This window comes from Eriocheir sinensis, chromosome 11, assembly GCF_024679095.1.
Source record: "Eriocheir sinensis breed Jianghai 21 chromosome 11, ASM2467909v1, whole genome shotgun sequence".
Taxonomy (NCBI): Eukaryota; Metazoa; Arthropoda; class Malacostraca; order Decapoda; family Varunidae; genus Eriocheir; species Eriocheir sinensis.
This window is the reverse complement of record NC_066519.1, coordinates 13,964,009-13,977,428: the sequence shown is the minus strand read 5'-3', so window position 1 is coordinate 13,977,428 and position 13,420 is coordinate 13,964,009. Positions and strand designations below refer to the sequence as shown.

The window sequence follows — 13,420 nt, the reverse complement described above, 5'->3', positions numbered from 1 at the left end:
TTCTCCTTCCTCTTTCCATCTTTCCTTCTTCCCTCTCACTTCCTTTCCCTCTCTCCCTCCTTTCCTTTCTACTTCCTTCTTCCCTTCTCATTTCTCTTTCTCCTTCCTATCCTCTCATTCCCCCATCCCTCTTTCTCCTCCCTCCTCGTCCCTTCCATCCACCTCTTCTCTCACTCTTCCTCCTTTTCCTTCACTATTTCTCCTATATATCAAACTACCACAAAGCCCTCAGCCAACCACCATCTCTAAGCATTCTTCAGTCAAATACTTAGCCGCTCCAGTGTATCCATGATTTAGGGAGAGGCTGACAGGTTATTTTAGCTGGTACAGAGCAAGTGAATCCTAGTATCAGCGGATTTTATTAGGGAAGTTATACCCATGTTTCTCATGTTCCTTCGGGCTACAACCCAACCCAGTTAGTGAGTGACCCGCCGCTCGTCTTGCATAGTAAAAGAGGAGGTGGAAGAAGAAGAAGAAGAGGGAGAAGAACTAAGATTTAAATGAGCATAACCAACCAAGTGAGGAGAGGAGAGGAACAGTAAGGAAAGAGAAGATTGCGAGAACAGATGGATGGAAGGGAGGAAACAAAGAGAGAAGGGAGAGGAGGTGTAGGGAACGAAGAGAAGGGAAGAGAGAAAACGACGTCACAAGAGAGGAAACACGAAACCTAAAGACATAAAACAGCATCGTAAACAAAACTTATCCCGTAACACAAGAGGAAGGGATAAAAAAAGGACAACACTCAGAGCACAGCAAAAGGAGAAGACATTAGCTTATAAAAAGAACTAAGAACTGAACAAGGAAGGACATACGAAGCTTCCCCAAAAACACCACCATGAAGGACAGAACTTTAAGCATGACACAAGATCAAATGACAGAAGAGGAGGCACTGCGGACATTGCAAAAGGAGAAGATATCAACTTATAAAAAGGACTAAGGACTGAACAAGAGAGAAGAGCTATAAATAGACAAGACTTTAAGGAGTAGGAGAGAGGAGGAGGAGGAGAAAGAGAAATCGGAGACGTAGAAAGAACAAGGAGGAGGAGACGAGTTAGCATGTGGGGAATAAGAAAAGAAGATCAAGAGGAGTAGGGGAGAGAGAGGAGGAGGAGAAAGAGAAATCGGAGACGTAGAAGAGAACAAGGAGGAGACAAGTTAGCATGTGGGGAAAAAGAAAAGATAAAGAAGGAGGAAGGAGAGAAAGCAATAAGAACAAAAGAACAAGGAGAGAAATAAAAGAACAAACCAGTGGACACGAAAAAGAAATAATAAGTTGCAGAGAACGAAAGGTCATGAGAGAGAGAGAGAGAGAGAGAGAGAGAGAGAGAGAGAGAGAGAGAGAGAGAGAGAGAGAGAGAGAGAGAGAGAGAGAGAGAACTAAACTGCTGGGCTGGATGAGGTTGCGTGTTGACATAGGATTGGAGAAGATGAGAAAAGAGAAGAGGGAAGTGGTTGAGCTGGCTGGGTTCTAGGCAGACTTTAGAGGTGGTGGGCTCAGGCAGTTTGGGTTGTGCTGCAACCGTCCACCAACGCAACCTTCTCCCCCTCAATTTTCCTCGAACTCAAGTCTTGTGGTGGGCGAAGGCATGAACGCAGGCTTACATTAGAGCACTCGCAGAAGCTCTTAAGATTATTGGCTCCTCCACCGTTATTTGTGATGATGGGTGTGAGGGAATGTGGTGGCATGAGAGAGAGAGAGAGAGAGAGAGAGAGAGAGAGAGAGAGAGAGAGAGAGAGAGAGAGAGAGAGAGAGAGAGAGAGAGAGAGAGAGAGAGAGAGAGAGAAGATAGTGTCTTGGGCCAGTCGCCAACATAACACTCGCAAGCTCTCCATTCCTCTCCCTCCTCCTCTCCCTCCTCCTCCTCCTCCTCATCTTGACTGGGCATTCATTACTACAGCACCTCAATTAGTACGCAGTATATAACGTATGTGGTAGCTACAGGGTACGTTTGGCAAGGCTTATACATTATGCACCCATGTTGAGTCCCCCTTTCCCTTCTGCAAGCTCTCCCTTCCCTCTCTCTCTCTCTGGTCCAGTGTTAATGACCGCTTGCGAAGTGAGAGGATATTCGATTCAGTGTGTTAAGGGAGATGGACGTTGTTTGGTGGACGTGTGTGTGTGGGTTGAGACAGACAGACAGACACACAGACACTCACATACAAACAGACAGACACACACACACAAACATAGAGGCAGATAAACACACAGAGATTCACACACACAGAGACACACACACCTACATACAAGCAGACACACCCACACACACACACACACAAACATACAGGCAGATAAACACAGAGAGAGAGAGAGATTCACACACACAAACAGATATTCACACACACACACACACACACACACACACACACACACACACACACACACACACACACACACACACACACACACACACACAAACACAGAGACATTCACACACACAGACAGACACAAGCACACACACATACACACACGTTAACTGACACAGACAAACACACCAACAGACAGAGATAGACACGTACACCATTCACCACCACCAGCACTACCACCAACACCACCAAAGTCTTTTCCCATCTACAGGCTCATGTCACAAGGGTTTCAAGGCATGGTCCGTTCAAATGACTTTCGAACCTAATCCCGCTGTCCCTAAGTGGTCCCGCGGCCCCCCGATGGTTTGGGATTGTCCGCCTTACGTGTCCTCTGCGGGGTTGACCTTGGGGTGGCGTTCTTTTGCTCGTGTCCGGCTTAACAACACCTACAGAAAGCTTACAGTATGCTAGGGCACGCTAGTTCTCGTATCGTTTTTTTGGTGTTGTTTCGTTCGTTATATGTCTTCCCTTTATATACGAAAAGAAAGTCATATGTTTTTTTCCTCTTTCTCTGTCTTCCAATCTCCCTATCTTCCTCCTTTTCTTCTTTTTTTATATTCCTTCATACACGAAAAGAAAGGCATATGTTGGTTCTCTTCTTTCTTCTCCTCCTCCTCCTCCTTTTCTTCGTTTTCATCTTCTTTTTCTTCATTTTTCTTCGTTTTCTTCATTCTTTTTCTTTTGCTTCTTTTTCTTCTGCACCTTCTTCCTCTTTCTTCTTCTGCATCTTCTACTACTACTACTGCTACTACTACTACTACAACTACAATGCTATCCTTATCCTACACCAAGTTAGTTTTCTTTACTTTTTTCCTTCCTCTCAAATCCCTCATAAGCGATAAGAAATCCAGATAATCACCTACTTCCACTACTACTACTACTACTACTACTACTACTACTACTACTACCACTACTACCACTACTTATATCCTTGTTATTGTGTGCTTGACGTTGTAGTTTGCACAAGGTTACTCAAGGACCCCTGTTTGTCTGCTTGCAACATCATAATTCCTCGGATCATTGTGTAACGTCCTCGGTTGCCTGCTGTTCGTAAGTGAAATCTTATAACTAAATCATCCCCGTCTCATTTATGTCAAGTTTTCCTGGTGATGGTTTCCTTTGGTTGTATCTGTTATTTAATATTATGCTAGCTTACCACTATACCCAAGTTATCTGTTTTATATATATTCTTTTTTGTGGTTTATTCAGTATGTCTTTTCATACTCGTTTTCTCTTCTCTCCCACTTTGGTGTAATCGTTTCTAGCTTGTCTATACCCTTCCCTGTTCATGGCATTCCTTCTCCGTTGTAAGTTCCTCCATGCTTTATCTTCCCTGTTTATGGCAGTCCTACTCCTTTCAAGTTCCTCCATGCTTTATCTTCCCTGTTTATGGCAGTCCTACTCCTTTCAAGTTCCTCCATGCTTTATCTTTTTCTCTGTTTATGGCATTCCTTCCATTTTAAGTTCCTCCTTGCTCTATCTTTTTCCCTGTTTATGGCATTCCTTCTCCATTTTAAGTTCCTCCCTGCTTTATCTTTGTCCCTATTTATGGCAGTCCTACTCCTTTACAAGTTCCTCCATGCTTTATTGCTTCCAGACATCTCATGCAGTACTTTGTTCCATCTCATATTATTTTTTCGTAATTTTTAAGGATTTTAGGTTCTTTTTTATACTTCCTCATATAGCTTTGTGTACCTTACCATTAGTATGTCCGATGAATAGTTTTGATTAACGAATATCTGACTAACTAACTATATAACAAACTAACTAACTGAATAAATAAACAAAACATAATTCTAACACACCATCTCCACTTAATGGTTAAAGTAGGGTCAAACACAATGGCATTTCTTTTTTCACATTTATCGTCCATGTTATGTTATGTGCTGAAGATTAGAATTGATATTTTGACGCCCGTATAGAGGAACAGATACTACTACTATTACTACCCTACTACTACTATTACTACAACAACTACTACTACTACTACTACTATCCCTGACAATATTCCCCAGCTTGTCATTCTTTAGGAAATACTTGTGTCATTTAATACTCGAGGGCTGGGCTTTCCCACATTCAAGGACTTAAGTGTATACGCTTTTGTAAAAACTCGCCCAGCCACTTTTGTTTCCTTTCCTTTCTCATTTTTTTCCCCTGTTCATGAAATCGGTGTCTCATTTTATTCATTTTATCTATTGTATTATTTATGTGGTTATTTGTATATCTTTATCGTTATGGAGCTGTCGGTTTTTCTTATCTCTTATGTCTTTGTTTTCTTTTCAACTTTATTTTGTTAACTTCATCTTTTCCGATCAGTTTTCCCTTCTCATGTTTCTTTCTATTTCCTTTTCTACCTCTTCTCTTTTAACTCTTCTTATTTACCCTTATCTGCCTTTACCATTTCCTTTTTTTTCATCTCGCTCTCTGCATTCCCTTCCCATGATTAACTTCACCTTTCTGTCAAATTTCCCTTCTCTGTCTTCCTACTTAACTTTTCTACGTTTTCCCTTCTTACCTTTCTTATTTACCTCTGTCCATCTTTCCATTTTCATTTCTTTTCTCTACCTCAACTTTTCTTTCTTTTACCTGTCAATTATCCCTGTCCATACCCTTCTAATTCCTTTTCTATTCTTTCACTTCGTAGCCTGTCATATATTTACCTCAGTCTACCTCCCCTCTTCCTGTTTTCCTTATTCTCTCTACCTCTCTGCATTCCCTTCCCATTATGTCAGTCCTCAACACAGGGAGCACTTAACCTGCTGTCCTAGAATTGTGGCAACATTGAGAAACACTTAAGCGTCCTTTGTTATGCACACACACACACACACACACACACACACACACAGAGTACACAGGCATATATTGCTCTAGATCATCGTCAATTGACCCTATTTAAGTACCTAACTGAAGCCTGTTGAGCCTATCTGAACCCAACAAGCACACACACACACACACACACACACACACACACACACACACACAAGAACACTGGTTGGTACAGGTTGTGTGTTTGAAGCCATGTAACTGTGTGTGTGTGTGTGTGTGCGTGTGTGTGTGTGTGTGTGTGTGTGTGTGTGTGTGTGGCCTCTCATTGTTTGCCTTTGTATTCGTTGCTTGTCTTCTCTCTGTATCGTTTACATAATATAGGTTACGTCCCTTCTATGTCATACTCCGGCAATTCTCTCTCAATGCTAACACGAACCCATTTTAAAAGCAATACCCTAAAAAAGATTAATATATATACGTACCCATTTAACTTGGTAGCTGCAGGGATCATGTTTCTTAAAGGACCCTCTAAGTGAGAAAAATGAGAGAAAAATCATCACTCACGCAAACCATTTCATAATATATATCAACGCATTTGTGATCAGTTTATGCATCATCTATTTTTTGGGGGTTTTATCATGGCAAAAATTGGGCCCATCGCTGGTACACGATAAAGCCACAAATTTGGCCCATCGCTGGTACACGGTAAAGCCACAAATTTGGCCCATCGCTGGTACACGGTAAAGCCACAAATTTGGCCCATCGCTGGTACACGATAAAGCCACAAATTTGGCCCATCGCTGGTACATGATAAAGCCACAAATTTGGCCCATCGCTGCTACCAGGTTAATGCTCAGTGCTAACACGTATTATTTTCTTTCTTTTTTTAGTTATTTTTTGTGTGTATTGGCCTTACATAACCTCCATCGACACTTGTGGGTGAGTCACGTATTATCAGTTTGGCAAGTGTCTCTTTCTCAAGGGTATACAGATCTTCCCTAAGTTGACCCAGCTACCAATAGTTGAAGTTACGATTGATGGAAAGCCATGCTAAAAATCTTTGTCCACTCTGCTGTTGTTGAAACTAAGAAGGAATGACAGGAAGATCTTGGACCCTCACAAATGTCTCCTTTATACACTACTAATTCTTTATGGAACTGCTATTTGCTTCTCTAATTTATCTCTCCAAGTCTTTGATGGTTAAATGAATGGGTTTGTTAAAAGTTGAGTGTAACTCCTACCTGTGTTGGTGTGTTATTATGGAAAAAATATTGCCTCTTGTATGTGTTTTATCTTGCTATACTAAAAGTGGAAGTTTATAGCATACTAGTTAATTAAAAGCATTCAGAAATCCTACCTTATAAAAATTGGAAGGTAAATAATTCACACCATAGTTCTTACAAATTATTCAGAACTCTTCCCAACTGATGTATTTTTATTATGCTATATTAAAAAGGAAGGTTAATTCTTGGTACAGTTCGTAAAAATCCCTCTGAAATCTAACCTTATGAAAATTGGAGGTAAATTCATACTACAGTTCTTACAAATCATTCAAAACTTCCCAACTGATGTGTTTTCATTGTTTGGAAAGGAAGATTAGCCCATAACAGTCCCTTTACATTAACCCAGTAGCTGCGGGGATCATGTTTCTTAAAGGCCCCTCCAAGCGAGAAAAATGAGAAAAAAATCATCACTCATGCAAACCATTTCATAATATACATATCAACGCATTTGTGATCAGTTTATGCATCATCTATTTTGGGGGGTTTATATCATGTCAAAAATTTGCCCTGTCACTGGTACACGGTGAAGGCACAAATTTGGCCCGTCACTGCTACTGGGTTAAGCAGTTTACAATATAAGCTACATTATCATTTCTTTTCCTTAGCAGTTTCCCAATTGTTGTGTTTTCATTGTATTAAGAAGAAAGATATTAACCCATAACAATCCCAAAATATTTAGTAGTTTCCATAAAAAGCTACATTGTTATTTCTCTTTCCCTTGCAGCTTACATTATCATTTCTTTTTCTTTGCAGTTTCCCAATTGTTGTATTTTCATTGTATTAAGAAGAAAGATATTAACCCATAACAATCCCAAAATATTTAGTCGTTTCCATAAAAAGCTACATTGTTATTTCTCTCCCTTGCAGCTTTTCAGTTCAGCCCAGGAGTGTATGGAAAGCAGACCCTCGGAATTACAATGGGGAAGATTAACAGAGGTTCCTTCGTGTCCACGCGGCGGCGGCTAGTCAAGGGTGAGTAGGCGAGGCGGTGAGTGAGTGTTCGTGTGGCCGTGTGGTAATGGCAGGTAAGGCGTGGAGAAAGGAGAGGGCAGGAAGAGACTCTGCCGTGTTCTATGATGTTAAGTATTAGTATATCATAGTATTTCTGAGGTTATTATTGTTATCATAATCTTTAAGGAATGGGGCAGGAAGGGACTCATCTCTTTTTTTTTTTTTTTTCTGAAGTTAAGTATGATCGACACACCTTAGCATTTCCAAGGTTTATCATTATTATTACTAGTATTTCTGAGGTTATTATTGTTATCATAATCATCTTTAACCCGGTAGCAGTGGGGATCATGTTTCTTAATGGTCCCTCTAAGCGAGAAAAATGAGAAAAAATCATCACTCGCACAAACCATTTCATAACATATATCAAAGCATTTGTGATCAGTTTATGTATCATCTATTTTGGGGGGTTATATCATGGCACAAATTTGGCCCATTGCTGCTACACGGTAAAGCCACAAATTTGGCCCATTGCTGCTACACGGTAAAGCCACAAATTTGGCCCGTCGCTGCTACCGGGTTAACGAATGGGACAGGAAGGGACTCATCTTTTTTTTTCCTGACTCATCCCTGTTTTTTATGAGGTTAAGTATTAGTACACCATAGTATTTCTGAGGCTATTATTGGAATGGATTGGAACAGGAAGGGATTCATCTTTTTTTTCCCTGAAGTTAAGTATGACCAACACAGCTTAGTATTTCCAAGGTTTATCATTTTTATTACAATAGTATTTCTGAGATTATTGTTATCATCATCTTTAAGGAATGTGACAGGAAGGGACTCATCTCTTTTTGAAGTTAAGTATGATCAACACAGCTTAGTTTTTCCAAGGTTTATTATTATTATTACTATCTTTGTTATCAGTTTTTTCCATGACCAGTACAGTGTAGTATCTCCAGTGTTATTATTATTATTATTTTCATCTTTATTATCAGCTTTTTCCATTGATTTAAGTATGTCAGTACACCATTAGATAGTACTTCCAAGGTTGATATATATCTTTACAAATTCAGAATCTCGCAATACCATATACTGTATGTTATTTTAGCAGCTTTGAGCATAAACAGATCAAGACCATACATTCAGATTGTATTAATGAAAAAGTATTAATCCTTGTTTGTTTTTGGTATAAGATTATTACTATTGATACAAGGCAACTAGCTAATATAAGAATAAACAATACCGCTGCTGGTTACCCAAAAAAATACAAGGAAAGGGACGATTAAAGGACAGGAGAAGGAGAAAGTGTTAAAATTATTTCACTTATAAGGAGATCAAGACCTTTTATTTAGATCATCGTAAAGAAGCTGTAAAATTAAGGGCAGTATTGACACAAGGCAGTCAGCTGAAGTAAGAACAAACACTTAACACCACAGAGTACATTCAGATATCAGAGGTGAGTAGGGAAGGACATGGAGAAAGTCTTAAGAATGTTACACCTATACAGAGATCGACCTTCCATTGAGATTGTGCGTACCATCATGAGGTTTTAGAATGAAGGGGAGTATTGTCACATGTTTCTGTTAATGTGTTTATTCTGGGTATTAGATGATTACTATTGATACAAGGCCACTAGTTTTTAAGGATGTTACACTTATACAGAGATCAACCTTCCATTGAGATTGTGCGTACCATCATGAGGTTTTAGAATAAAGGGGAGTATTGTCACATATGTTTCTGTTAATGTGTTTATTCTGGGTATTAGATGATTACTCTTGATACAAGGCCACTAGTGTAAGTTAGAACAAAGATTAGCACTACAGAGAACATGAAGAAGTATATGGTATTGCAAGATTCTGAATTTGTAAAGATATATATCAACCTTGGAAGTAGTATATAATGGTGTACTGACATACTTAAATCAATGGAAAAAGCTGATAATAAAGATGAAAATAATAATAATAATAACACTGGAGATACTACACTGTACCGATCATGGAAAAAACTGATAACAAAGATAGTAATAATAATAATAATAGGAACGTAGAGAGGGACAAAGAGAAAGAGTTCAGACTATTTCACCTCTCAATGTGCCTCATGGTGTGGTGGCAGGTAACTCATATCTGGATTGAAGCAGATTGTGCACAGCCTATCTCTGTTCAGCCGGGGCCTCATGGGTTGGTTGACAGGCTACGGGTATTTAAGCAGAGGGAGCTGTGTTGGGCCTTTCTTGTAGGGGCAGGGTTCTGAGCCCCCACCAAGTTCAAAGGTAGGCAGAATATCTTAAGAGAATGCCCTGAAGACATTGATTTAGAGTTAGGTTAGGATAGCAAGGATGTTCATAAATAGAGAGAGAGAATGTGCAATGAGAGATGGATTGAAGATAAAGTACTGAGCATAAATTGGATAAAATGAGGTATAGCAAGGATGTTCATAAATAGAGAGAGAGAATGTGCAATTAAAAAGTAAGATTAAAAAGTACTGAGCATAAATTGTATAAAATAAGGTTGAGGAAGGAGATGAGCAAGTTCTGGTTCACAAATTGGTTAGTGAATGATTGAAACAAGTTAAGTAGATCAAAAAAATTATGTAGATTATGCAAACACCATTGAATGTTTTAAATAGGGGAGGTTACATTGATATTTGGATGAGAAAGGAAAGCTTCAGAATAACATCTTTAGGAGCAAGGAGTGTAAGTAATTTCCACACAGTTGTAAGTTTTAAAAAGGGGAGGTTAGATTGATATTTGGATGGGAAAGGAAAGCTTCAGAATAACATCTTTAGGAGCTAGGACTGTAAGTAATTTCCACACAGTTGTAAGTTTTAAAAAGGGGAGGTTACATTGATATTTGGATGGGAAAGGGAAGCTTCAGAATAACATCTTTAGGAGCAAGGAGTGTAAGTAATTCCCACACAAATGTAAGTTTTAAAAAGGGGAGGTTAGACTGATATTTGAATGGGAAAGGAAGCTATTCGACAACACACATTTTCAAGAGATATTACATGTAGCACTGTCTGTTATCAAGCGAGTATACATGATGTGTAGGAACCTGGTGAGTGCCAATGTTCACTTGTCAATAAATGGTATAAATATGTCTGATAGAATAAGGTTGAGGAAGGAGATAGACAAGAACTGGGTCACAAACAGGGTAATGAATAAGTGGAACAAGTAAAGCAGATAAAAAAATATATATAGTTGATGAAACCACAATTGAAGGTTTTAAATAGGGGAGGTTAGATTAGATTGATTTTTGGATAGGAAGAGAAGTCAATTTTAGGGTAGGAAGGGAAGCATTTTCAATAGATATCACATGTAGCACAGTGTTATCAAGCGAGTATACATGGTGTGTGTGAACCTGACGAGTGCCAATGTACAGTAGTCAAGAAATGGATGAGTGTTAGTTTAAAAGAGTCAATAAAAGATGCTTGATGTCTTCCTCCAATGCAGGTACGTACCCTTAAGATTAAGAGTAGATTTGACAAGCTTTTGATGTTGTGCTTATTGTTGCTTTGTGCTTGAGGGGTAGTCGTAGGCCTGTATCATGTCCCTGGAGGTTATCAGATATTACGGACACCTACAGTTGATTTTCATGAATGCTCTTTGTTTTATCAAGGGAATCTAGGGAATCTGTTACTGTAGTTTGTATTGCAAACCTGGATGTACAGTTTTCATTCAATATATCACATCTGAATGAATATATTACAGCTTTCATGGTAATCTACACTCTTTTAAAGGTTGATTTTTGCAGTATTTCTCTTTCTGGAAACTGAATATGCTAAGATTTATTTTTCTTGAGGGTTAAAAAGCATGATTTCTCAATTTCTCATATTCAGTTTGTAGCGGCAAAGTGTGCAATATTCTGTTTTGAAAGGTTACACCCCACCTTCACTAAACTGGGCATTTGTAGCGAAGGAAACAAATGGAACTGATGGTGACGGTGTGTCTTTCAGGAGGCAAAGGAACTGACGATAACTATGAGCCAATAATGAACAAAGAAATTTAAGATAAGACGATAATTAGTTTGTATAGGAGCAGTGATTACTAGGTCTTTTTGTATTTATTTATTTTTTCACATTGAGTTGCTTCCTTTACTGTAAAAAATACTTCTACGTTCATTTTAAATATCACACCAATAGAAAGTCCAAGGCTGGAAAGAGAATTTTTAAAGAGGGAACATTTCTTGAGGAAGGGATGTTGCTGTGAGGATTAATATATTCAGTCGTCCCTCAAATAGTACGGTTTCCAATAGTTCGGTTTCATTTTTATACGTATTGTCATAGAAGATCTTTTAGGATTTTAAAATTTTCTGCTCGTCGGAAAATTTTAAAATCCTAAAAAATCTTCTTTGTAAATCCACATAAAACCAAAACTGAACTATTGGAAACCATACTATTTGAGGGATGACTACTCACAGCTTGTAATCCTTGACAGCATACCAGCAACTTGATTTCCATGTCATTATTTTTTATCATACCTTTAGTCCTTTACCAGAGCTCTGTGGTATGTGTTTTACTTGTGATAGCTCATTGCAGGGTTGACTAGTTAAGCAATGAACACTTGAGAACATAACCCAATTCAAAGAAGGAAACCAGATACTTCTAAAGGAGGGTATCAGGACACCTCTCCTCCTGAAATTGATCTATCTTTCGGCCACTCCTCTAACTCTTTTTAGGTGCAGTGAGTAGTGGGCTTTTTTTTCCCATTATTGTTTCCTTTTTTTTATGCCCTAGAACTGACTGCTGTAAAAAAAAAAAAAAGGGCTGAATAAGGCTTTGTAATCAGAAAAAAAGTCCAATTCATTGAGACCATTAACCAGTTTGAAGAAGGAAGCCGGACATTTCTAAGGCTGGATAAGGATATTGGAGAGGGAAAAAAAATGCCCAGTTTAGTAAGGGTTCCCTATATACATACATCTTATCCTATGTTAGTCAGTCTGCATGGTAAAAGAATGCCCTGTTTAGTAAAGGTTCCCTATATACATACATCTTATCCTATGTTAGTCAGTCTGCATAGTAAAAGAATGCCCTGTTTAGTAAAGGTTCCCTATATACATACATCTTATCCTATGTTAGTCAGTCTGCATGGCAAAAGAATGCCCTGTTTAGTAAGAGTTCCCTAAATACATACATCTTATCCTATGTTAGTCAGTCTGCATAGTAAAAGAATGCCCTGTTTAGTAAAGGTTCCCTATATACATACATCTTATCCTATGTTAGTCAGTCTGCATGGTAAAAGAATGCCCTGTTTAGTAAGAGTTCCCTAAATACATACATCTTATCCTATGTTAGTCAGACTGCATAATAAAAAAAAATGCCCAGTTTATTAAAGGTTCCCTATACTACATCTTTTGCAATTTTACAGAGTCTGCATTTTGTTCGTTCATATGAGTCAGTTGTTTTGTTGTTTCCGTGTAGCCGTTTGTCACACTCAACACATTTCACTTCAGAATAACTCTCAACACCCCATTACCCTTTGGTTTTGGTTCCCGGCGCAGCGTCTGGCACAGGGGGCAAGAGGTCCCGTGCCGCCACCGTCACCACCGCCTCGCCCTCCACCAGCAAGATCGCCCTGCCCCCGCCCCTGCCGCCTCCCTCCCAGTCCTTGGTCTTGGATGAGGACTCGGGGTTCGGGGGTGACCAATCCCTGGACTCAGAATCGTCGCTGCTGTCGACTCCGGGCGTGGCCGGCCCCGGGGTGGTACTGCCGTCCCTCGCCATGGTGCCTCAGGCGGTGAGTCTCACGCTGATGTCTGGGGTTGTCATTCACCTCCATGGCATTTTTTTTTTTTTTTTTTTTTTTTTTTTTTGCTGCTAACTCTCACAAAAGTTTGATGGTCTTAACACAATGGGCCGAGTGCCTCCTGTGGCGCCAGGAGAAATGTGAGAGAGAGAGAGAGAGAGAGAGAGAGAGAGAGAGAGAGAGAGAGAGAGAGAGAGAGAGAGAGAGAGAGACTCACAAAAAGGTCAAAATTAAGTCACTTTTTCTTTCATGATTATTAGTGTTCTCTTAGTTCAAGTTCCATCCTGTGACCTGGGTAGCCATGCCTGGAGCCCCTGTT

The 13,420-nt window shown here is 39.4% G+C and overlaps 1 protein-coding gene and 1 long non-coding RNA gene across 5 annotated transcripts in view; both read left to right on the top strand.

Annotated features, from left to right (window-relative positions):
- LOC126996907 (nuclear factor of activated T-cells 5-like) overlaps positions 1-13,420 on the top strand; it is a 60,781-nt gene that overhangs the window by 27,252 nt on the left and 20,109 nt on the right. For all 3 annotated transcript variants that reach the window (XM_050857829.1, XM_050857827.1, XM_050857830.1), the window contains exons 2-3: positions 7,281-7,385; positions 12,857-13,092. In XM_050857829.1, coding sequence (XP_050713786.1) covers positions 7,331-7,385; positions 12,857-13,092 — 291 coding nt within the window. In that variant the 5' untranslated portion in view covers positions 7,281-7,330. The remainder of the gene's footprint in view (positions 1-7,280; positions 7,386-12,856; positions 13,093-13,420) is intronic.
- On the top strand, positions 9,386-12,802 carry LOC126996910 (uncharacterized). 2 transcript variants are annotated; one of them, XR_007751721.1, is made up of 3 exons: positions 9,386-9,991; positions 10,095-12,400; positions 12,545-12,802. It is a non-coding gene; the product is annotated as an uncharacterized LOC126996910 (long non-coding RNA). The 2 variants fall into 2 exon arrangements; XR_007751720.1 differs by having other exon boundaries at positions 10,095-12,472.